Here is a 26,606-nt window from a genome sequence, read left to right as displayed (position 1 = left end):
CATATAGCATGATAGTATTCTACCTGGATTCCTAAACTTCTATGATGTACAACAATTTCTTAAACACAACAATTTTCAATTTTCAAGACTTCAGCGTCACTCGAAATGTCCGGAAGTAAATATCCGTTTTTTTATCCAGTTGTAGAGATTGAATTGCATTTGAATATTGCTTACCTGGATGTCTAACCTTCATAAATGTATGAGTTGTACAGTCTCACAATGACTTTTTCGGTGTTGTACAAAGGTTTTTTTTTTCATGTAAGATGTATAGTCCCTTTGTTGTAAACCTTCCCACCTGCAGCAGTTCACTGGGAGTGCGTGGCCTGGAGGTCCTGGAGAACAGATCGTTACGGGTAGTGTTGATGGCACGGTCCACACTGTTTATAGCCTGCTGTATGGACGGCCCCACAAATGGATCACCTATAAAGTTGTTGGTTTCTGGAACTGAACAATGACAAAAAAGTGATGATTACAACATATAGAATACAACACGGTGTATTCCGTATCACCTGAGGTACCAGCCCGACTGCATGAAGAATCGCCCGACGGCCGATAGAACCTCTGTGATACGTTTTCCAGTCACAGGTATGACATAAATACTGTTATCAGTGTACATGACTATATGGTATCATCATGATATATATTATATAACATACATGTAGGTGGAACCAAAGTTGCCACTGTACCACTTGGCCACTTTCGCATACAGTTTTTTATTTAATTTGTCTCTTTGCCATAACGTACGGATGGGTATACAAAGTGTTTTTAATGGCATTGCTTTCAACAATAACAACAACAACATCAGGATTCACATGAAAAATGTATTTTGCCATAATGTAAAAGGTCATACTGTATCCATTCTCCTGTGCAATGCCTCGCCTGTGGTCTATACAAAATACCTTTGGCAGTTTCTGCTAAACTGGGCTGAGGTTTCCACTTTGAATCGTCGGCCATCTCTAGGTAAAACTGATCCTCTGGTTGGCTGGCAGATGGATAGAGCCCATGCCCACAAAATTGGAAACCTCATTAGCCCAGTTAAGCAGAGCCTCCCCAATTGGTAGACATATTCATGTAACGTTAGTTGATCTTTATCCGTAGGGTAACCTTTATCCGTTGTATATAAGAATAGGGTATTTGGGGATCATTAAGTCAATGGAAGGTAGTTTCACATTGCAATATTTCGAAAGTGTCGATTTGAAACCTACGTCGTTGACCTGAAATCTCTAAATACCCTTTTTTTCAACAACGAATCTAGGTTACCCCAAGGATTAAGGTGAACTAGCATTATACTGTATAGGCCACTGACGAGGTTCTGCATGATAAAATGTACAGTATCAAACCTAGCCTGTCAGTAACCACTTTGCATGATCATGACAGAATGTATAGTATCAAAAATAAGCACTTACCCAGCACAGTGAACTGCATGCTGGTGGAGGCAAACCCAATGGTGTTCCTGGCAGAACATTCGTATCGTCCTGTGTCTGATTGGTCCACTCCTCGGATGATCAAATGTCCAATGGCGCTCAAACCGTACTTGCTGCTTTCTGCAAGGAACAGTTCTGTCAACATGATGCTTTTCAGACCTAACTTTATTATCATATATCATATCATATATAATATATATATATATATATATATATATATATATATATATATATATATATATATATATATATATATATATATATATATATATATATATATATATATATATATATATATATATATATATATTTAAGTTATTTGACAATCCACTATAATAATGATCAAATGTAGCTGTAAATGGTAAATGTGTATGCGTCAGACTTTTTTTTAGCTTACAAGGCACATGCACATTTAGGTACTGTACATGTATACCATAACATCTGTACAGTGACAGATTGACTCAGCACTTAAGTGGTGAACTGCCTGTCTAATTCAATGCTTTGTGTCAATGGGGGAAAGAGTGGTCACATTGGCCCGGACCTGGAGTTTCTTAACATATAGAGTTGAAATGGGTTGACTGTATTATGGTTGTACATGTATGAATGGAAGCTTAGTAGTATTGACCTGTAATTTGGACGCCATCTTTGTTCCACGTGATGGCCGGCTGGGGTTCCCCCACGGCGCTGCAGGGCAGACTGACCTCTCCTCCAGGCTGCACGGTCAGGTCAGTCGGCGTCTCCGTAAAAGTTGGGGTCACTACAAACCAACCAGGAAACGACAACCATCAGATGAAATACATGACTGTGATTGACCAGTTAACTAAGTAGAATGGCAACCAGGCTAATACGAATACATGTAGCGTATACACATACTGTATAGTATAGTATTTTTGTCAAGATTATAAACAATGCATTGATAGTGGTCTTGACAAAAATGGCAAAACTTAAGCTTGTGGTATGCATACAACATGTACAAAGCATGTCATGATAAAATCTCCAATGCCATGATAAAATCTCCAGAGTACATCATCTGTATTAGCCAGTGTGTCATCCTAGTTTACTTTACCAAGGCTCCCATATTTGCACCATAGTCCCTAATTCCCCTTTAATTTTCCACTAGATGGCAATTGTGGAGCGTCCGTACATTTGTACATCTGCCAAAATTGGATTTGTGTGACCCATGACTTCAAACCTGATACAAGATGTACATTCAAGTAACACTTAAAATGATGCAAGATGTGAATAATCCAACCGACCTCTGGCCTTAACTGTGAGGTCTGCGCTGGCCCTGTCAACACTAGCCACGTTGACAGCCTGGCACTCATAAGTACCCCTGTCGTAGGACGTGACACGAGAGATACGTAGCATCCCAGACGACAGGACTGTGAAACGGCGGTCATCAGGTAGCTGGTTACCTAGGGGACGGAAATATGAAAAATATGATTCAATTCAGTTTAATTACTAACTGATATAAAATAAATCTGCCCCATTCCTGTACAGACAGATAATATGTATCTGATGGCATTTGCACAAAGTGTAACACCCAGAGAGTATGACATTTCAGATATGGAACCATTTTTCTCTCAGCAAATGCCACGCACTCAACTGGCATTTCCATTTTATCAATGTTGCTTCCCAGTGGAGACCCAAATGACCTATCCAGGATGGAAGATGACTGAGCCTTATAGTGTGGTCTTAAATTATGCAGCATGTACCTAAAATACAAAACTGGCGTGTTACACCTGATAGCAGTATCTATTGGTTATGCGAAACAAAATATCCAAGTGGAACTTCGTTGTTACCACCACCAATTACAGTAAGGCAATCCTCACTAGATACCAGTAGCTTTGAAGATCAGCTTCAGTTAGATGTGAAAAAGTTAGGTGTGACAGGTTGTTACATTTAATACAATGTTATACTGTTGCAGCAAAGGGTGGTAATACCTTGCCAGGCATACAGATACAGATGCACAAAATATCAAAACTTTCCTCAGCCAAACTCACCATTGACTGTCCAGACAATGACAGGGGTGGGGTGTCCCTCTGCTGCACAGTCAAACTCCACTGAGGTCCCCTCCACCACATCAGCATCCTGGGGCCGAGAAGTGATCCTTGGGGGAGCTGCAGGGACACAGAGTCCAGTCTATGACATTGCCATTCTTTCAAATCCATCTACAACAAATCAAAGATGTCATATCTCCTTGAAATATTTGGAACTTCTTGTATGTCCCATTTCATTGTAGTTCATTGATTATGCAAATAATATTACATATATCCACGAATCATTTTCCTGTCATAATATAGTGATCGTGAGCATATGGATATGGATTAGCATACATGTACTACACAACTTCGATAACACACAAAAAAGCACACAACAAAGCAATACATCGTCATGTACACGGTAACATATACCTTTCCGTAACTGTACCTCCCTGTAAACTGTAGGCTCTTAATTCTTACAATCAGCCAATGACCTGGAATGTCTTGTTGTTACTCATTCCTTACTGTTTCAAGAAGGTAATGATGGGTAGCATTGCACTAGATTGTTTGGAGGTCACATACATCTGGCTCTGTACAGCAGCAGCGCCTAGAGACTAAACTATGTACTGCAGGCAATGCCTCTTAACATTTTACAGATGAACAACTAAAAACGTTTTATTCCATCTTGATATTTCGTAAAAACTGATCAATACAACTTAGGAAATCCACAAAATCTGGTCTCTGGTCACCATGGACAGGGTTCTTCATGCTTGTGTGAATGGGAAAAGGTGGTCTCATTGGCCTGAGGTGGTCTTTTTGTACAGTTGGTAACTTGTAGTAAGTTTTAAAAATATAATGACAATCAAAGCATATTCATACTGCCTGTAACATGCTATATATAATGCTACATCTAGGACATTCATTAGACCTATTTCATATAGGGCAAGACAATAAAGAACAGTTCTATCTTTCCACATCCTTCTTCTCAGTCAATGAAGAAGAATTATTATTAACAGTAGATGCTATCTGAACCATCTTAACATATTAGAGAATTTATCTAGTTGCTTAATTCCACCAAGGGTCAAAGGGTAAATTCATTTTGCAGTATGTATTATGCTACCTGGATGTCTAACCTTCTGTGCTATCTGTTTTATTCCCTGACAGTACAAGTTCTTTGCGGTAGGTTGGGCCACATAATTATTTTCCCTTGGAATGTATTTTGAGTGACAGGCCTTGGGACAATTCAGCCTCTGACATTTAGAAGGTCAAAGAACTGTACCCCTACCATTTAAAAGTTTGTTTTGTGTATACGAATGGGAGTATATCAGAAACTGACAAATGCTGCCCATAGCAACAGCAGACAATTTATCAAAGGTCATTAGAGCAAGTGTCAAAGATAGCTGTCAGCTGTCCAAGTTTACTTAATGAAAACCCTAAGTCTGATACTGTGTCCTGCAATATCACATACTACTGGTATGTACCTGTAGTTCAAACTAAGAGCTCAAAATACTGGGTGCAGAACTTCTGTGTACCCCAATATTGGAGCTAATATTTGACTGTGGGTGCACCACTGCACCTAGATATTTCTGTAGGGTTTGATATGCAAAGTTACTATTGTACACTAGACTGTTCTGACACTTAGCTGTCAATAATATGCTGTATCCTAAGTGACACTAGTTAGTATACAAGAGCTTCTTGACATTTAATTGTCAGTAAAAATAAACAAAACCTTTCTTATATATTTCTCAACTGTTGTAAAGTTGGCCATAGAATTTCTGAGTCAATCTCTGAATCGGAACAGAAAAGTTTACAACTAGATTTTCGGACATTCTACTTTATGTTGTGTACCCAAATCATTTTCTATGCACCTAAATTTCAGGTTAGGTAAACCAGTGAACCAACACAAGTATTCCCAAAAATTAATTGATAACCCTGAACATATACGAGGGGCGTTCAATAAGTAATGCCCCTGACCCATTTTCAATAACAGGAGATTAATGAAACTTGGCACAGTTATTAGTCGTTCTCTTCATAGGAACCACCCAGAGTTATGCATTTCTCCCATCGTTTGATGCAGCTCTGGTCACCGTTTTTGTAGGACACTGCAGGTTGGTCCTCCAACAGATGCCTCATCAATGGCAGAAGAGGGGCGACCAGGTCTGGGAGCTGTTTCTACAGACTTCCGGCCTTGTTTGAATTAAGGATGCCAGCGTTTTACAAGGTCATATGATGGGGCATCATCACCATAAGTTTCTTCCATTTCAGCAAAAGTCTCCTTTGGTGTGCGTCCTTTCAAATACAAAAACCGGATCACTGCGCGACACTCAACTGGCTCTTTTTCACACCTGGTCCATTTCACACCTGACTCAGTTCAAACACCAGTAAATCAAAAACCACGATTAGTTCAGAGCTGTTATTTGCAACATGATCTATAAAGATATGAATCATTACACATACAAAATTTCATTTAGATCAGACAGCTGAAAGTGAGTTAGGGACATTAGTTATTGAACGCCCCTCGTACCTTCGTACATCATGACAAGCACCAGCAGGTCCTACTTTCGTAAGAATGGAGGTACCAATCATCAACATGGAAGAGATGTTATCATGAATAATCATAAGTACAAGTGTCTGTACATGTACCTATTAATAAATCTGTAATGATCTGACTGCTTCTCACTTGTCATGGCTAATTGGGTTAACCCAGGTTAACAATACATTGTATTCCCTGGCCAGTCTGTTCCTAATTTCCCATGGGCCCTTGAATAAACATTCTGCAATGTGACACCTTGTTAACCTTACATGAACTGCTTTTAATTTGTCCATTAGGTAAAAGACCCCCAGTTTCAATTGTCTCCATCATGCTTGGTGATTTTTCTTGCAACTAGGACTCTACATCTGCAAACGATACTGAAAGAGTATGATACATTAACTGTAAAAAAAAGTTGAAGTTTCCTCATATTAGCCCAATTCAAATGAACTTAATGAACAGTTTCGCCAAAAAGTAGTTACTCAAGCAACTGGATATGGTTTTGAAACGGTCAGACGTTTCGGATAGAATCCACTATCCTTCGTCAGTGACACTGAAGAGATCTGGAAGAAACAGGTCTTTTATACTCTAACTATGAATGAAGACAATTTCAGATGTCCAATAGGAAAGGTTGTAAGACAATTCAGACTGAAGACAATTTGGATTCCAAAGAAAACAAAGCTAAGCCAAAGTCAAGCTGAAGACAATTTGGATTTCAAATGAACAGTAACTGTTGTTTGTTGAACTACTCTTGCCTTGTTTTTGAGTATTTGACAATGATGACAAATGCTAATGTACAGTATTTATATAACACGTTAAATGTACAGGTTCATTGTACGCGGGGAAATTCAGTTCATCAAGTAGTCTTTCCAGTGAAGCCTTATATACTAGAAACTTTTGGTGAGATCAATGTATGCGTAGCAATTCAAATTGACTGTAAATCCTTTAAGTTTGATTACAAAATGTGAACCATACCTGGTTTGCAACCTAGCTTCACTAATTATAATGATCACATGATATGAACCAAACTGAATCTTACGAACCCACTGAAATCTAGTCCGGCATCCAGCGGCCGTATTATAGCTCACAAGTCTGCGGAGAGGACAGAAGAGACTTGGGAGCTATAATATGGCTGGATACCATGTCTAATTGAAATCTGGCAAACAGACATGGTCCTAAAGTGGTATTTAGGCCAGGTTAAGACTTCAGTCTCTGATGGATCGAATACGTCAAACTCTTAGAAACTTCTTAGAAACAACAACATCTGTGCACCAGTTACTCTACTAGTCTAGGTTCACATGAAAAACAGTTTCCACATTGGGAATATAAATTTAGAAGACTATGTACATTTTGATGTATGCCGCAGAACGCTGTTTTTGACTTTGCTATCTATCATTGAAGGTTTTTGGAAAGGATTATAATGGTATATGCCAACTTACACCACTGAAAACTGGCACCATTGTCAATGTGAAAAACAGACTTGCATGCAAGCCCAGAGGCTTGTATCTGTTACAAGATCCTATTAAACCTCAGGAACTTCCAAACACAGTAGACATTGTCAAATATGGCATCGTAAAAAGGTACTGATGGGTTTTAAATCACACAGGAAAATAAATACTAGGGACCATCAAACCTTTGACCTTGATATAAGAACTGAGACAATGTTACTTTTGTGTCACTCAAAGGCAGGAGGGCTTTTGGCACATGGCTCGAAGCTAGTGTAGGGTTAGATGGCTAGCAATCTCACATGGTTGCATTGGCATCAGTCCTGACTGTCTGGCTGAGAAACAAATTACCTGAAAGATATCAACTGGCATGTAGTTAAATGTAACTGAAAAGCAAGACCTAAGAGTTCATAAAGTAGTTGAATTAAAGCTGCTCGGGAATCTTTACCAGATACTTGCAATTGGGTGGCAACCATCTCTGTTTCTGTAACCCTTGGGCCACATATGTGTGCAAGCTACTACAGCAGGGGACTAGTCCGCTTGTAGTGATGTGTCATTATCTCCCATACTCTTCCAAGTGCTTAGCAGAGAAAGCAGCTAGTACCATTTTTAAAAGTCTTTGGTACGACTCAGCCAATGATCAAACTCACAACATAAATGTACCGAATGCAGGGTGAAAACTCAACCCACTCAGCCATTGCACCAGTTCATACAATGTAATTACATTGTTATTACACTGGTTCCAATGATGAGCATAAAAATACTTTTGTCTACATTGACATACACTATTGTGCATTTAATGGTTTAGCTCTTTCTATAGGTTACAACATCTGCACAGTTAAACATGGTATGTAGTGCCAAGAGCAACTGATACTCAAAATACCAATATTTTTCACAATACCATGCTGCTTCAATTTTGGAGATGGCATTCACGCAAATGCAAGGTCGACCTATAGCATTGTAACTTAAGAAGTTTGGTTGCCATACACCTCTGGCAGTCGTGACATTTAGAACTTCTTGTTTATTTATTTCTATTTGTCTATTTATTTGTTGAGGTTTACCACATTTCTGGAAGGATTGACAAAATAGGTGACTTTTCAAAATGTCAACCCAGAGGCTAAGTCAGGAGACTGCAAGGTTTGAGCCACACACAATGTGCATGTGAGATCCCTTTAGTTTTCAAGGAGTGGCCCAGTCCAAAAGGATGTCCCTAATAATAATAATAATAATCTATATTGCAAGGTTATTCCTAATAACGATAACCAAAGTTACATTAACACCTATGTTAGTACTCATTTTCACCGAGTCGATTGAGGAAAAAAGGCACTTTACAGGTGATCAATTCATTCATTCTTTCATCCATTCATTCATTCATTCACTTATTTGTTCACTCATTTGTTTATTCATAGGCGCAACACTTGGCCCTGCCAAGGATTCCATCCCAGAGCCTTCAGATTCTGAGTCCACAACCCTAATCCCAAGACCACCTTGCCTGCTACCTCATACCTTAACAAGATTTACTGCCGGATAGCCTGACATGTGTTCATGAATCTCCGTGGAAGACATGATGACATATACTGTACGCATGGTGACCAATTAACAAGTTCTACCAATGGTCCATTGTTTTGGCATCAAGTCACAACAGTTCATCACCAGAATACAGAGGAGGAATCTGTTATAGAGCAACTTGTGGGCAAGTTCTAACATTAAAAAGGTTATTTTTGAGGGCACATGTGTGAGTGTGTGTGTGTGTGTGTGTGTGTTTGTGTGCCTGAATGTTGGCGAGCAACCAACCTATATTTAAAAGAAGCTGTGGATTTACAAGGTATGTTGGTAGGTGTTGGAAAAATGAGGAAATAACTACATTATGGGCTCTCTACTGGCTTTACATGGTTTTGCATCAGGACTTTCTATTTCAATATCTTGTTCTGGACATGCTTTCGGTCATGAATTTTTAAGGTACATAGCTATTGGGCTCACAAAAAAGTGGCATAGAGTTGGACCCCCTACCAACTCTTTTGGAACTGCAGGAGAGACTTTGTCTAAAACTCTGAATACAACTGTCCTGAAGGTCGGCTGTTTTCTCATGTCTTCCATGTCAACCATCCCGACAGTGACAATCTTGAATTTGTACATGAAAGCCTGTTTTCATGATCAACAACCAAGATTTCAGCAGAACTCAATAATCAAGATCTCAGCAGAGGCAACCCTTGAATGATCTCATGATCACCCCTTCCTCTCCTGATTTTCTCCAGATGAATTCTGTTGTTTACACTTGGAGTTCATCAAGTCTCACCCAATCATGCTATCAATCAAGGAAGATTGGGATACAAATCTCCCCTCCCCCCTACCTTCCCTATTTACACAGATGATACCACTTGTGAACTGTAGCCACCTCCCTTCCTACTTTTCCATCCTACCTTGACTTTTATCTTTTGCAAAATGACTTTCGTATGGTCAGACACGGAGAAGGCTTTGTTTGCTTTGTCCTGATTATACCTGACCTCTTCAAATCAACATTACAAAAACACAAATAGCGGTTTTGACAAAAGAGAGCGGTTTCACTCCAAACGTGACTTTGTACCTGTTAGAACACATACACATGTAAGGTGGTTGGCATATCGTGCAATGGACAGATTGGACCTTAAAAATATGCCACAGAGAGGCTAAGGAGGTCATCAGGAAGAATGTTTGATACTCTGCACAGAATTGACATTTGACAGAATAGAAATAACAACGAAACAGATGTCTTCTCTCTACGTATTGGAACCGTACTTTTGAATTTCAAAGCACAACCTGTTATTTTTACAAAGTTAGTATCTAGCATCAATGTGAAATGTAAATTAAATAAACTGAATGCATTTATGAGTCAACAATAAAAGAAATGAAAGTTTCAACATAATTAATCCCGCGTACAGTAACTGCTTTTGAGTTTGTGGGGATCTAAGTTTGCATTAGGAAGTGTTCATGGTGGTTTAAGTTCACGTTGAAGCAAAGGTTTAAGAGGGCACGAGACAGAAGAAGCATTCTGCATTTAAAGTAATAATTGTACCTCTGGTCCCTCATACATTTGTACATTTGGACTTTCCTCAGTATGCCAGCAAGCACCAAACATACTCCTCTAATGAAGTATGACAGCTGCTGACTCGAATCATTATGTGGCACTTCCATCAAATCATTTAATAAACAAATCAGGCATAGAGATCTCTCTACTAGAGGTTCTAATGATGCAAGTGTATGATCAGTGTTACCATTAAGTACATACTGGCATAAATTTAGTATTTGTAACATTGAACTTAGTATTTGTAATATTAAACTTTATCCTCTAGTCTTAAATTGGCTACAACAGTCACTGTGATTGATTGTCGTAAGTGAACCATTGTGAACATGACCTTAGTTCTGTTTAGTATTTAAAAGGCATGAAATGAAATACTACCACCATCTATCAGAAGCTATCAAAACATCACAACTCCTGTCATTGACATCTTGTTGCCCTACTGCCAAAGATAAACACAGAAAATCACTGTTGCTTGACAGTGACTTTTTTACCCACAGGTGTTATGGAGAGGAGTTTTAGACCCTGTTCACACTAAAAGCAAGCGGATTAAGCGCGTAATCTGCTTAAACTGCAAGATTCGGATCGTTTTCTTGAATGTGAACGCTCCAAGCGGCTTGGATTTTTGTTTGCAATCCTTCCCTGCGAGGTAGTTTGAGACACTTGTCTTGGCTCAAATCTTATTTGTGAACACAAAGTGGATAGATTCTATGCGAATTTCTGATTTGCCCCCAGTTGGAGGTTGTATATCCAGGTGCATGGGGTCAAGGTCTTGCCACACTACTACAATCTGAACTGACCAGACCACGGCACGAAATCCATTGTCTTATGAGACAGAAGGATGCCAACAAAGCGAACTCAAACTTCTTAACTTTCTCCCTGCACTGTAACTCTGTAACCAATAGAGAACTGGGTGCCAAAAGGCGACTTCAGTGTACTGAAGGTTAAGACATATCTATATCATGCCTGGGTCTCGGAAAATTGATTTTACGAAGTGCAAAGCAGCACCAGGATAGCAATATCCAGTAAATGGCACTCTCCTGGGCTAGAATTATCTAAATATGTTACAGGTGGAACTGGTACATTGTACAGACTGAGGTACATCTAAAGCCAGACAGTCACGCAGCTTTCACCCAAGACATGTCGCCTACAAGGAAACTGTTGTGACAGGATTATACTGACAGGCTGTCTACCTTGAAGTAGAGACCATCACAGCTGTCTACCTTTAAAAAAACCATGACCATAGCATGTTATAAACATAAAAATATCAAAACTGATGCAGTACCACAGAAATCTGCCAGCAATGTTTTCATTTTGCCAACACCAACCAGCATGCTAAATACAATCATAAAGATCCATCCACAACTTCTCAAGTTATACTGGAGCTGTATACTGTTAACACACAGACAGACAGACAGGCAAACACAGCCCCTAAAACAAGGTAAAGGTAAGGATGATAGAATTAAATGGTAAAAAAAACTACTACCTTGCCTCCTTTGCTGGTTATTCCTTCGATCCGTACTGTGGCTTCTTTGGGCTTGACGGCTGTTAGGGGCTACATTTCCAAGTGAATTAAAATATCTCTGCTCTACAAAAGGTATGTTGCGGGACGGTTTCCTCTCCCTTTCAACAGTGTTAGGAGGGCTGTTCAGATAACCATGTTCTATCTCCTCTGATGATGCAGCATCAGCGGTGGGTTCGTTACTGTTTCCTTGGGCGTCATCTTCGGACTCACCGATGTTAGCAATCTGTCCGTACTGACGGCTAACATCCTCCCCGTGACCCCTCCTGTTGTGCCTTAGTTGGTATCTAGCCCTGGGCTGATCCTCCTCACCTGCATGATTTTCCTCACCTGCATATTGACTTCTTTCTGAGTTCTGGGAGTGACCTGATTGTCCAGTTTGCCTCCTAGGATTTCCGCTACTGTCTTGTCTACCAAGAAGTCTATAGAGATGACCACCCCTGTTCTGTCCCTGACTTGTGGTCTGAGTAGACTGGCCAGCAGCTGTAACTGGTCTGCTGAGAATTGTAGCGCGATTCCTCGGTGTCTGCCGTTGGTTGGCTAACTGTAGGCGAAGCTGTTCTCTATTTCTGTTGTTCAATGAACGCTGTATTTGCCTGTTGTACATCTGAGTTATCCTTGCTCTCATCTGAGCAGGAGTTTCCTCACTGTTGGCACTGCTTGAAACCGGTTTGGGAATGTTGTCTGATGATTCACCTGACACTATTTCTGCAATTCGGCCATATTGTCTTGAACGTTCTTCATTGTTACTCTGTGATGTTTCACTTTGGCCAACAACTCTAGTCACAATCCTTCCATCTCGATATGAAACTTGGTAGGTTCTGGGTACAGCCATTCCCTCGCCTTTGTCGTTCCCATTGTTACGAGTGCTTTCGTCTTCCGAGAATTGTGTTTGAGGATAGGTTGGAGTGGTCTTTTTGGCATTGTGAGAGGGTGGGATAGTTGGGTCTTCTTCTTCTTCATATGTAACGACAAAGGAATTTGAACGGGTGGGTACTCTTTCAACCTTTTTCACAGCCAAATGTGCTAACGAGCCTGTCTGTCCTGATTCTGCTCTTATCTTCTTTGAATTATCAGCGCTGGTAACCTGATCATCTGGGCTCTCTTCGTACGTGACACGATATGTGTTACTCACTCTGCCCGTTCTCTCCACTTTCTTTCTTACCATACCATTAGTAGATGTTTCCACTGAGCTACTTCTAGATTGTAAATTGCTGTTGCCTGAGTGTTGTCCAACCACAACATTTCCTCCTTCGTATGTCGCGGTAGATGTCTTGGGTTCGATGTCACTGGTCTCCCGAGGGTCCGATTTGTCCACGTTTCCGCCAGTATCATGTTTCCCCATGAACGTGTTCCACGCTTCACTAATGCTCTCCTTCTGTTCCACAGGCTTTGCGTCACTGAGGTAAGCAACAAAGTTAGAATTTATCTCCTTCTCCCTCTCTGATTTGTCTCCATCTTCAATGGATGTCAGGACTTTTTGAAGGAGACTTGGCTTCCTCCTGGCATCAATCTCGGAGTGCCCGTTACTTGCTCCACCAACAGCTTGATCGTTTTGCGCCTCATATCCGCCCGTTGGGAAGCTGAAATCCGTCCAACCCGGGGTGACTGTCGGTGGCTCTGTGACAGGAGGCTGTGGTTCTGCTGTAACTGTTGGTGCCTCCTCCTCTGGCTTATTTTCCTTCTTCGTCTTCTTATCGCCGCTCGTCATGGGACGGATCGTTATCCACCGGTGTTGAGCGCCGACTGTGTAATACACGTACGGATACTGATATCTTCTTCTCACCTGAGTCGAAGTTTGTTGGTGCCTACAAAGTCCTCCGGTACATTCAAGCCTATTCCTCCTGCGGGTATTCACACTTCCATGCACTTCTCTAGGAGCACTGCTGACGGGATTGGTGGACAGTCTATTTTTGACTTTGGTCCTTGCACGATTTGGGAAGCCCGACGAAGACTGTTGCCTGTTGCCTCTGCTGATTGCTGCTGTAGCTCTAGAGGTTGACGTAGCTCTAGAGGTTGACGGTGAGGACACTACATAATATGAAGGATAGCCTTGAGGAGAGGGCGGTGCCACCTGGTTGGATGTGGTGCCAGCTCTCGGTAAGGAACGTGACTGTGACGAGCCTAGATTATACAGAACTGAACGAAACTTCGGGTTGCGAGGTCGATACAAATAGTAACCTTCTGCATCGCACTGCCCGCAGGATAATAGCAGCTTGATACAAAGACAGGCGATAAACCCAAGAGAAAGGTTCCCTCCAGCCATTGTTACCTCCATGCACAGGACTGCTGAGAGTACATAATTAGTAAATGAGCCTTGCCTCCCAGGGCGAAACCTCCTCCTCCTTGTTGACCTCTTTGGCTGGATCTAACAGAACTGACCCAGATTCTACACTTGACGGTCAGTCCTGGCAAGTTCTCATTGTCCTGTCCAGAATAGGAGTGCAGAACAGGTGGATCACTTCTCCTTGGCAAGATACACAAACTCGAAAATCAAGAAACCCCAACACTGGATGTGGATTGGCCTAAATTGAATATACAGCCAAGGACAAAACCTCACTTTTTTCTGGTTTTGTCCTCTGCTCCAAAGATAACTGGGCTGTCAAAGCATTGTTGCTGTTGGCTGCACGTGACCACAAATTCCTGGGAACACCTGACCTGTGGTGCAGTTATTGTCCTTGGGCACCACACAATTTCACAAATTGAGTACAGATCCGAGCTCCCCTGCAAACTTTTCAATTATTTCTGACAGCTTGGATTAAAGTTGCAAGTTTGTCTTTCCTTTGACTGCAGGATGATCTTGGCTGCAGTGTTTCCCTTGGCTCTCAGTTCAGTTTCCAGACCTTTTGGCCTTGCCCTGCAGTCACCTAGAATTCTTTACAAACCGTGACTTGGTTCTCCAATGACCAACAGCTCTCAGTCATTACCATTGAAGATGCTTGACAAGTTTCCTCCTGGCACTATTTTTAACAAGCTCTAGACAAATTGGCCTGGTTCAAATATCATGGATGAAAAATTAAGTTTCTTGATCAGGAGATAGTTTTCCCCAGTCACGTGCAAAATAAGACAGTAGCTTCCTTCCTGTTTTCCTGCCAGTTGAAGATCTCCCTTGACTAAGATTGGCAAGCAGTCTCCAAGTACGGACACACCAAGCACCCGTCCAGGCTTCCAGCTGGCCTAAGGTCTTTCCTGCCCAAAATCTTTTCCTGCTGCAAAATTACGCCACTGCTCCCCCAAAGACCTTCTCGTGTTGGAGACCACACCTCCCGCTCCCACTGCGAGGAGATGGTTGGCTGAAGGGTTGATGAGGCACGGAAGGCAGACGGAGAAACATACACCTTCTTCCCTGCAATGCCTTCTGGCAGGTGAGCTAATGAGCCTGGAGACTGGGCTAGCCCTGCCTAGTAGGGGCACCCTACTGTAAGTCTTGTTTTTTTGGTAACCAATCCATTTAACAATCAGCTGGTTATCCAAGTAAATGAATCTGCCAGACAATACTCCTTGGCCTTGGCCATGGTCCTTAAACTGTTACCCTAATGAACCATTCTATGGCCTCATCTTGGGCTATACTTGAACTTGGTTTCACGTTGAACACCTTTTAGCATCGTAAAAGTTTGGGGACTTAGGGTAACATTAGCGTGAGATAGTATCAGGAGACTCATGTGGCTTTATTTAGTGTCAACATGACCTTTGAGGAAAATTCTCTCTTTGAGAGAGAACTTGTCCTGACGAAACCCGATCAGAGCATAGCTTCTTTTTGAGGTGAGGCTTTGAAGGAATCATTGTCTGCTCCAGTGTTACCTTTGTATAAGCCTGGGAAGGAAGGTGAGAACCTGATGGTGTGTGGCCACCAGCTCGTGACCACAAAAATCCCAAGGTAAAGCAGACAGGGACAATGTGGGCATGATACCATGTCTCCTTTCCAAACTGAAGTCACCCTGAATTTGCAGCCTAATCTTTCGTGCTTGCTTTGCCCACAAAAGAGCAGCTAGGATAAAGTCGGAACACATGCAAGGGACAAAAGAATTCAATGTGAAAGTCAAAGGCCTTTGGCTTTAATCCAAGGAAACAAATTACAGTTCCAGTGTGTCTACCTGAGCCTCTGCCCATATTCTGTCAGCATCATATATTTTTCTTAAAGATTACTTATCAGACATCAATATGAATGAACTTGCACCCTCAAGAAAAACTTTTTGGTGAAACTCAACTATCAGGTATCAGAATATAGCTAGTGTCTGCTATGCAAACTTTGGCTGGAAACCAACTTGTAGATTTATAACCTACCTGGAAAGACTAGTGCCTGGACATGACACAAAATCTTGCATCATCATACCATCTACAACAAGAAATCATTATAATAACTTTCATTTCACAATCTTCTCCTTAAGTATGTTAAACTGGAACTTCATAGCATTCCGTTGGTCACCTATTGCAAGACAAGAACCTGTAAGGGGGAGAAGTCTACTGAAGCCCAAGCCTTGAACGGCAGACTGAATATGGATAGAAGAATTAGCAACCACCCAATTTAGGCCGACAACAGCTAAAATGCCATGACAACTGCAGCTACTGTAAATCGTGAAATGTTCATGATGGTTTTATTTTCAGAGGTTTCAAGGTGACCTCATGTCTTGAAATCATTGACATTGCAAATATGTGTTTCTTTAATTACAACGCTACCACCCAAATTGTTTCTAAAGCAAATTCAAAGCTCAGCAGAATCCTCATTTTCCCTCCTACTAATTAAGCCAGTGGAAAAGTAAATGCATTTACAGTATGTTTCCTAATTAAGGCCACTGAAAGTTTCTTGCAGTCCATTTTCCACCAGTAATGATGGACCAAAGCTGAGACTTCCTGTGGAGACACAGTCTCCCTTAGCAGGTAGGTGTTATAGTACACAGGTATCATGTTGTCACTTCTGGCCACCTTCCAGGTAAGGGTCTTCTCCAAGGGCCCTTACAAAACTGTGGTGAAGGGCCAATCCAATGTATTTCATTGGTTCTTGGGCAATCTAAGATGATAGTGTAGCAAGCGGACATCATAATATCTCAAAGGAAGATACAAAAAGCTACCTGTTCAAGAAAGAATTTGTAAGCAGTGCACAACGAATGCAGTGGAAAATGAAACACATTTTATTTGTGAATGCCCCCGATTCGAAGCCGAAAGAAAAAGACTATTTGATAGAGTGACCGAAATCACACCAACATTTTCATTGTTAAAAACGCCACAAAAGATTCTCTCCCTACTAACATCAAGGGATCAATCTATTATAGAACACATGGGGCATTTCATTTTCAAATGTCTTCAAGAAAGAAGTCAAACCCTGTAATAGTTACGTAGACTTAGTACCCCATTATGTATCGTACATGTATGTATATTCTATCATGGGCTGGGAGTAAAACTTCAATACAGTACGACTGTATTTATTTTTCTCCAAGCAGAGATTTTGGGTGGGGGTGGGGGAATAGTAGTGGCTGGGATTTCTTAAGGATGCAACCGTAAGAAATCCCCCCATGACTGTAACCTCTGCTTGGAGAGTATGTATTCACAGCATAAAACTGAGCGCACTAAAGCATGCAACAAGGTTTACTACCATCACGTTTTTCCAGTCAGGCATACTATTAAAGCATCCAAGAACCACCAAATCAAATTGCTCTGGCCTCCATAATGATATCTAGACTTGAATGATGCCATATGCACCTTTCATGAAACCCAAGATAGTAGCCCATGATCCTGATGCACTGGATAACACAGAGGTGACCTGTATGTAATGCTGATTATGGATAACTTTCCTATCTCAGGGCTCCAGACTAACTTTTTGACCTAGGAGCATGGCGCTCCTAACTCCTAAAACTTAGGAGCGCCAGCAAAAAGTTAGGAGCACCACTATGAAAGGTTGGGAGCACAAGCAAACGTCTGAAGCCATACAAAATATTACTCCAATAATCAATGTTTTTGACTAGAGGTGGGTATGGCTTAAAGAATTAATTAGGGGTGTTATATATTATATATAGTTACCCAGTAACCAAACAAGAAACAAGAGAATACATGAGATCACTTTCAAGTAATATAACACTGATTCCTTACAATATATGATTTTTATAATGTTTCATAAGTTAATACACACAATCAGGAAGAGTAAATTAACCTTACTGCTAAAGGTGAAACTTGACTGTTACATATACAACAACAAACTAAAGAAGTCTACAAGAAAATCTGCAAACCAACAGAGGAGAAAGTGTAGCCAGGACTGTCAGGTACATCTTGTATTTCTTTTGTATCTCTTCTACTTTGTTAAAAACATAGCTGAAAATAGATGCACTGGAAAATTAGAGGTTTACTTGTAGCCTGTAACATCAGTGTTAACTTATATAGAAAAATCTGTGTACAAACAATTCATATTTTCAGTTGAAAAAATGTAGCAGAAAAGATGTGTTCGAAGGGCAAATCAATCGAACTTTTCCCAACAAACAACATCTATTTATCAGTCTTTTGAAAATAAAGACTGCAACAAAAGTAATATCTGAAGGAACCGTGAAAAAATCGCGACCTCCGTTCAACATTTTCTACGATTCCAGTGCCGACACAGCCCCCCTGCCCAGTTTGGCATCGTCGCATTAGCTGTTGTTTTTCCCGCATTCCACCGACAAACAAGCAAAAAAAACCTCCAAAAGAATCCTATACATGTACTTATCACCAAGGACTTTAGGCATTCGATGAGTTTTCGTCAAAGTTACACGCTTTTGAAGCTTTCCTGCGTGATTTTTCCCGCGATCACAGCGGGGATATCAGATATTCCACCAATAATGGCGGCCGGGCGAGCTACGTCACGCCGAAATGGCCAATGGGGTGTGACTCTCGCGATTCGCGAGATGTGAGTTACTGCGAGACTTGCGCGAGACTTGAGTTAGAATCAAAATGGCGGCTCGGTGAAGGGCCGAAATCGGCGAATAATTCGCTCAAAGTTCAAAATTTTTGAACTTTGAGCGAAGTTTTCGGGGGAAAATAAGGGCGTTGCTCATTTTTTTTATTGCCGCGCCGTGCGACCATCATTTAAAGAATAGGCGCATTATTAAAATTACAGTCGCATTGCAACCAAATCTAGTCGCAGTCACGAGCCCTGTATCTCTTCTGTCATTTTGACAGCTAGTGTCTCAGAGGCCAACTACAACAAGTTACATACAAAATGTATTTGACACCTTCAGTGGAAGCATGCAGGTCTTGAGTAGAAGCATACAGGTCTTGGTCATATGCTGGCTACTACATTTCATACTTTCATACTTCATGTCTTTCAATCTAAGCCAAGTGCTATTTACAGAGCAATCTCACTGTCTATAAGGTAACAGTATGTCACTCACGTTTCACCAAGCAAGTCACTCCAAGATTTTCTCAAGCAACAAACATTCTTCTTTCCAGGCTCTTGAGTTCAGACATACAGTTACTCACTTACTGACACTGAAGACCCGAGAAAGGTTGGCCCTGTCAAAAGGGCAATTAATCAGCAAAATATTTTCTCTCCCATGAAAACATGACAGGTGTTTGGGTAAACCATCTTGACAGGTATTGTGACTATGGAACCTGTTCTTTCGTACCATAACAACGTTGGAGGTGTTGACATAAGACAAATGAGACTATCAAAAACAAAATGATCAATCCTATTTGTTGACAGTATCATCACTGTAACAGTTATTTGAAGATTAGTAGATCAGGATTAGATGTACAAAAACCAGTTAAACACTAGTCTGGGTATCATCCTTCGTAGTAACCCTAGTATCCAAACCTTTTAGTTTTATAGCTGCCAAGTCTCTTTTGTCCTCGCAGAAAGGATTAAAAGTACTTTGCAGCTGTAATATCTATTTGTGGATAGGACAAAGAATCTCGTGATTTAGTTTGACAGCATCAGTACTCCAGACCAGATGGTCAAGAACACTGTATATTTAGTCTGTGAAATATAAATCAACTTTTGATATTTGACAACCTTACAAGACTATCATATCTTGCTCTTGTTAAGATAACATAAGGCTCCCTTCAATTATTTCATACAGTTCAGGTTCATTTGCTGACTTCTGCCAGACACAACAATATACATGTACTCTGTTCTGAGAAGAATGTCTTGACAAGAAGATAGCTAGAGGCTATCACAATATCATAACAGTGACTCTGGTAAATGCCAAAGGGACGAATTACACCAAATTGACTCTCTCGACCTCCTGCATTACCTACTGTGTTCCTTCTTGCCAGACAGGTACAAAATGTATATACTGCACATGTATCTCCAACTGGGTCTAATCTATCTATGATGTTGGGAGGATGTGAGGAGTCAATTTAGCAACTGACATCCTGAGAGGAGATGTCTTTTATATGGTTCTGTGCCCTGGGTCCAGAAATCAAATCTTTAAGGACTGTCAAACCTGCCCAAGAAGACCACACAGCAGACCAATGAAATCTGGTCTATATGGACAATACAGTCAGGATTCTTGACGCTTGTATCAATGGGAGAAGTTATTTAAAGGACTATACCAAAAAATGGTTACATTGGCCAGGTGAACCTTATGTAGTGCACTAGAGGTGGTCACCTGGACAAGTTTGACATCTTTTTCATGATTATGTACTGATTGGCTAGCATTGAAAATACCCTTGAAAGCCAGGACCAGTTCTCATTGCTTCTGACCTACACCGTGTTGTACAAGACAGTTAAGCATTCTAACATCAACATTTGTAAACTTAAGCCATCTTATATCCAAAGGTCTCTCTCTTCGCCTATGGAGATATCCAACACAACACATTAAGGTGGCGATGAAAAATCATAGACACACATCGAGATCACTGGAAGATGTTGAAACAAACTAGACTGGCTTCTATCGCCCTCTCAGGTGCTATTTACATCTTCTAACATTACACGTGATGGGCAGTAGCACAGCTCAAGGTAAATGTATTTTCAGTGAAAACAAAGGTATTGTTGACGTTTGCTGAATATCAACAAACAAGCGGCAGCTAGTAAAAGTCATGATTGGGTTACCTGCACGGTGGTCTGCTGCTTTAGTTGTATTCTCCTGGGAATTATGTGTGAAAATGAGCTTTTTGCTCCTTTTTGTGTCTTATGGCATTTTCATACAATAAAACTACTACTACTACTAGTCATACAATCATATGATGCAAATTGTTCTCTTTTTTGGGTAACGTTTTGGCTGTAAAGAGAGAAGAAATCAGCTTCAGTATTCAGACAGTTTGTCTCTGTCTGCCATGAAAGCATCTGTCATATTTTGGAAACAAGGATGGTAAAACAAGTTCAACGAAAGAATGTATCTTGCTACAGTGTGGTTCAGTCGGTAAAAAAAGAGGAGATTCCGTAAATCGTTGTGTGTAAGGTATTGTTATCTTCAATCAATGTTTTGTAAATACTGGTGTCTGAATGAAGGCGCAAGCCTGTAAAACTAATAGTGTTGTCCAGCAAATAGTGGTGTGGCAGGAGAATGAAAGGGTACAAAGCTTGGGTGATCAGACATGAATGCCTCAGAGTTTACTACCACTGTTGTATTGTAATCATCACCAACACTACATGTGTTGTATTTATAGACAGCAACTCTAGCCTGCGTAGTATCAGCAAGGCTTTTTCAATATGCAGGTGCAGCGTTGGTGTAATGTTAGGTTTTTCTTGACAATTTGATAGTTTGAAGAATACTGGACCAGTAATTGTCAAGATTGGAAAAAAAGACGAGAAGTTAATTCTGTATTTGTCCTGGTTGAAAAAGTTTAAACTTTGTTTTAACACAACAGAATAAAGACTCACCATAAGTCTTTCTTCTGTTGTGTTGGAACAAAGTTTAACCTTTTTCAACTATGGATTCTACCGAACACAGATGAGCTTTCATTCGTGTATTAGTCCTGATTAGGACTGCTCATATCTTGTTACACAAACTCTTAACAGGCATACAACTATTCTATCTCAAACCCTTTTCAAGTCATCATTCCCACAAGTCTATAGAGTACCTCCCTTTAGCTCATGTATGACGCCTGAAGAATAGTGTATCTCAGTGTCTGTAATTAGCAAAGTTTGAAAGGGGCAAGCTGCATGTATGTACGTGTATAGATGGAGGTCAGGTAACTCAATTATCAGTAACCATCTCTAAACCAGTGTTTTGTAAACATTACCTCACGCCTGTTAAGTCAACATGTCGCATAAGGAATCAATGGTCAGGATGGATTTCTTTAATCACAACTGTCTGCCTGCTTTCATCAGCTTTTGTGCTCAGAATAACTCTGGCGCCCAAAACCTTTCGGGACAATCATACACCACTAGGTGTTGCTTTAAGCTACACCAACAAAACTTTTTCTTCTTCTTCCCATCATAATTTGTCAAAGTCATTTTCTATGTTGTTTATGGTTGTTGACCTCTCCTTCCTGAGAGGCAAGGCAATGGTTCTAAGGGCCTTTGAAGCGAGCTTTTAAGAGAAAAGATTCTGGACTGTGTTATGTCTAGGAGGAAGCTATCCATAGTGGCTCCACAAAAGATGTGGGAGCCAGTGTGTCAACAAACATTGCTGACAGTGCTAACCGGTGATCTGATTACAGGACACTTGCGGTTGCCACATGATGTCTTCTGTGTCTCAAGGTCAAGCTCAATATCTAGAGGGTAGGAAGAATTGAATTAACCTGACATGCATGAGTCACAGTTCACCAGTTTTAGAACAATTCTTGTTACCTCTCTAGCAAAAGTTACAAAGAAGTGACCTTATGTTCATAAACTTGTTGATATCGCAATGTTGACATTCATAAACTTCTTAGTTTTCAACTGATCAGATGAGACCCTCTACTTAGCCGTCCATTTATCAAAATGAGCAAGGGAGTGTCAAGCATTACTATGTGCTACTGCTACCATGATAAGTTAGGAGACCAAAAGTTTTGTTTAGAGGACTTTACATGTACACAGTACATCCTTAAGAATTTGATGGAAAACTACACAATGCAATCTGTACGACATTTTAAGCAAAGAAAATGATTATTGGGTCAGAAATTCTTGCATTAGCATCTGAATCATCAAAAACCTACAGAAAGTCTGCGATAATTTCACCTTTTATTAAGAGACCTTTAACACTTTCTTACCTCTTTCCAAATTGCTTTTAAAACAGCAATACAAAACAAGACACAACACTGACCACAGAGTGTCCTATTCAGATGTTTTCCTCAGTTGACCTGTCCTGCAACCTAATTTCCTCAATCCCTTAAGATTTCTGTATGGTGCTATATGGGGGAACTCTCCCTTTATAGAACGTTTTATCTCCAAGCTGAAGTAACAGGAAGGTCAGCCATTTTACAAGTATTTAGGGAAAACTTTTACATGTAGCTTCACATAAAAAATACCCAAATCTGTAAGACACCCTGGGACCAGATGCAAGCGGTTTTGCTGAAGAAAGTTCAACTTGGTTATTTGAAGAATCATGGTCAAATCTACTATGTCTTCTTCTTTCTCTTCTGGTAACATAAAAAAGAGCAGTGACACTCTGACAACAATGTCACTCTTCCTAGAGCATGTCCAATAGAGTTTTGAGTCTGAAACACAAGGGGCAAGTAGAACAGTCTCCTGGCTCCCAGGATTTGAACCTAGGGCCCCACCAGCTCACGACCCTAACACACTAACTGCTACGCCAAAAGGTCCAGACCACTTAGACTGGTTACTTGGTGGCACTTGACCACTACTAGCAAAGGCACTCATCTTCATTTGGGTTTTCTTGGCAGTTTTGTAGTTAAATTTACTTTACTCAATACTAACAGAAAATATAATGCTTCCATGATCCTGTTACAGAGAATAAAAGCATATGTCCTTCATGGAATGAATCAATCAAACCTAAGTATAGTAAAGAGTGCTACCAACAAGTAATGTATTGCACCTGGAGTATCTTCCAAAGACAGATGAAATCAGAGACAGGTCTTCTATTCCTGTGTAAATATACATGTATAGACAGTTTGATGGACTTGACCTTTCCTGTTCCTCGATAGGTGCACAGCTATGCCACAGTTTGTCTCCTACATGCCTTCTCACATCTTGAAGAGCTGCATCTTGACCTTGAACCTTTACCGTGGATTTCTTTGACCTGGGATGACTGGCATTTTTCTTCATCAGGGAGTGGGGGAGGATCCCATACCTCACCTGGTTCCTACTACGGTGTCTCACCTTCTGTTCCAGGGTCACTCCGCTCCTATCTCTCACATTTCCAAACTCACCTCAGTGTCTTTGACCTACACTAACCTTGACATGAGGTGTTGAAAGACTTGGAAGTATTTTGTGAACTTGTCAGGGTGTCCTTTGTCAGAGGTGCTAATCACACTGGTGCTAACCATATTTTTCATAGAGTTCATCATCCATTTAAAATAAGAATCATATAGGTTGGTTATCCTTTCCCTGATGCATGTATCTGCTGTGACCAATGTGAGACTGTGTGTTTACCAATGTAAAACCCATCAGTATTTCTTCCATGATTCTGCCAGATTGCAATTACTGCACTGACATATACTGATATTATATTTACATAATACCCATATTTACGTTTGAAATCGGTGTTCCAACGGGCCTGTATTATACGGTATGGCTATTTGAACAATTTGAACTTGCTTCTGTGCATCGCTATCCAAAATTGGACCAACCGTTCTCGAACCAAACTGTCAGACTTTGGTTCTTTTCTTCGAATTGACGAATAAAGGTGTTGATGCGATGTGCATTACAGTGATGTCTTTTGCCCTTTTTTTTGCGATAAACTTGAGTTTCCTCAGATTGGCATGACATAAGTCCCAATAAGGCCCTCTGTCCCAACCTTCCTGCGGGTCGGATCGCCCTGCCCTGAACTTCAGGCAATCCTATCCGTGCGGTCAGGCATACCTCAGGCAATACCGAATACCCGGTGTTGTAATCTATATGTATATATGAGTACTGCAGAGAACATTCGCTATCTTTAGCATTATCAGGAAATTTTTATGGTGTGAAAGGTACTAAATTCTCCCTTGCTTGACAAGCCACACATGGTGAGAATTCTAGCAGAGTGTAAATGACCTCCTTGACATTGACCTTGTGGAACTGGGGATAAGACAGGGTGTAAATAAGGACACCACTTAAACTGCCAGGACACAAACAACATGTTCACAATCACCGCTATCATATTGTTTTACAATAACAGACTCTAACATATTTAGCAATCTTGGTAGCCTTTAACCATCATTGCCGGAGTGCAAACTTAAGGAGAGGACATCCTATTTCCTAAAGTAATGTCTACATGTCATTTTTCTTACAGAATATAACTTGAAGTTTTTGTTTAGCATATTATTTTCACACCTCAATTTCATTTTTATGATCCCCAACATCATCATTATCATATCAATTATCACCCAACATCATATTGGTACAAATGTGGTCCTTAATCAAAACGTACTGGACTAGAAGCCTAAACGAACTAAGGATAGAAGAAACTTAAGACAGTGTCATTTTGTTACTGGAGTTACAAGTCTGTCTGTCAAGACATTTCATCATCCTCTGAAAAGACAGCAGGTCTAGGGTCCCACCAGTGAAGTTTGTTTTCCCAGACCAGGTATCAGGATCCTACCAGCCATAACACTTCATCTGGAGTTCATTCTGGGGGTACAAGCTCTGCCACCAGCTCTGTCAACAAGGCCATGTGACACACACAGGAGAGCATTCCCCTAAGTCAAGGTCACATTACGATCTTACATACTAAGTAAACTATAATGTATAATGTACAGGGTCAGAGAGTCATCATATAAATTTCCCAAAGTGATGTCTTGCAACCGCAGTGCCTGGATACTTTCATCCTACCTGGTAATTGTAAAATATGACCTTGAAAAGGGATTGCTAAGAAATTTCTCCATCTTGCAATGTCTCCTGAGACACAGTGCTGAGACTGAAAGAGCAAAGTGAGGTTTAAATCCAGGGCATATGACCATGTGTGTGTAAAAGGGGGCATCCAAGTTATTGTACAAAGTGACATTTTCTGAATGCCCTCAAGTGTTGGGAGTCTAGGAAGCCTGCCAACAATGCCCTAGGGTTTAGCTTCTCAGACAAACTACAACTGAAGATGGAACAAAATACCTCCAAAGAGACTAATAATCCTCTCAAGTAACAAAGTGTTACTGATGAAGACTTAGAGCTTGCATTTAGCTGGAGCAAAATTGTAAGAGGACGAGTGTGTGAGTGAGTGAGTGAGGGAGGGAGGGAGGGAGGGAGAGAGGGTGGTAGGGAAGGATAAAGTGAGTAGGTGAGTGAGTGAATGAGGGAGGGAAGGAGTGAGTGTCAGTAGATGAATGAGTGCATGAGTGAGGGAGAGGGAAGAAGGGAGTGAGTTCTGAGTGAGTGAGTGAGTTCTGAGTGAGTGAGTGTGTGAGTGAGTGGGTGGGGAAGGAAGGAGTGAATGAGGGAGGGAAGGGTGAGTGAGTGAGTGTAATAATTGTACATTTTGTTTCAAATGAGCTTGAGAGGGGATCCCTCATGCTACTGCAAATAGACTAATTTATATGCATGTACCAGTCCCAAGATAGAGTGGACCCTTTAATAAGTACAAAAATGTGTAACACAGATGCACTATATATGTATGTTTCTGAAAAAGTAATAAATTCATGGATTTTTAGAAATTGATTAATTACGAGGC

General features: G+C 40.7%; 1 protein-coding gene across 1 annotated transcript in view; it reads right to left on the bottom strand.

Annotated features, from left to right (window-relative positions):
• Positions 1 to 26,606, bottom strand: part of LOC118432218 (peroxidasin homolog) — a 56,674-nt gene that overhangs the window by 9,017 nt on the left and 21,051 nt on the right. The window contains exons 10-14 of the mRNA XM_035843750.1: positions 3,428 to 3,544; positions 2,681 to 2,839; positions 2,050 to 2,181; positions 1,407 to 1,544; positions 296 to 444 (exon numbers count right to left, since the gene is read on the bottom strand). Coding sequence (XP_035699643.1) covers positions 296 to 444; positions 1,407 to 1,544; positions 2,050 to 2,181; positions 2,681 to 2,839; positions 3,428 to 3,544 — 695 coding nt within the window. The remainder of the gene's footprint in view (positions 1 to 295; positions 445 to 1,406; positions 1,545 to 2,049; positions 2,182 to 2,680; positions 2,840 to 3,427; positions 3,545 to 26,606) is intronic.

The sequence above is a fragment of the Branchiostoma floridae genome, chromosome 2 (genome assembly GCF_000003815.2).
Source record: "Branchiostoma floridae strain S238N-H82 chromosome 2, Bfl_VNyyK, whole genome shotgun sequence".
Lineage (NCBI taxonomy): Eukaryota > Metazoa > Chordata > Leptocardii > Amphioxiformes > Branchiostomatidae > Branchiostoma > Branchiostoma floridae.
Note: the sequence above shows the minus strand (reverse complement) of the source record. Positions and strands in the feature narration are given on the sequence as shown.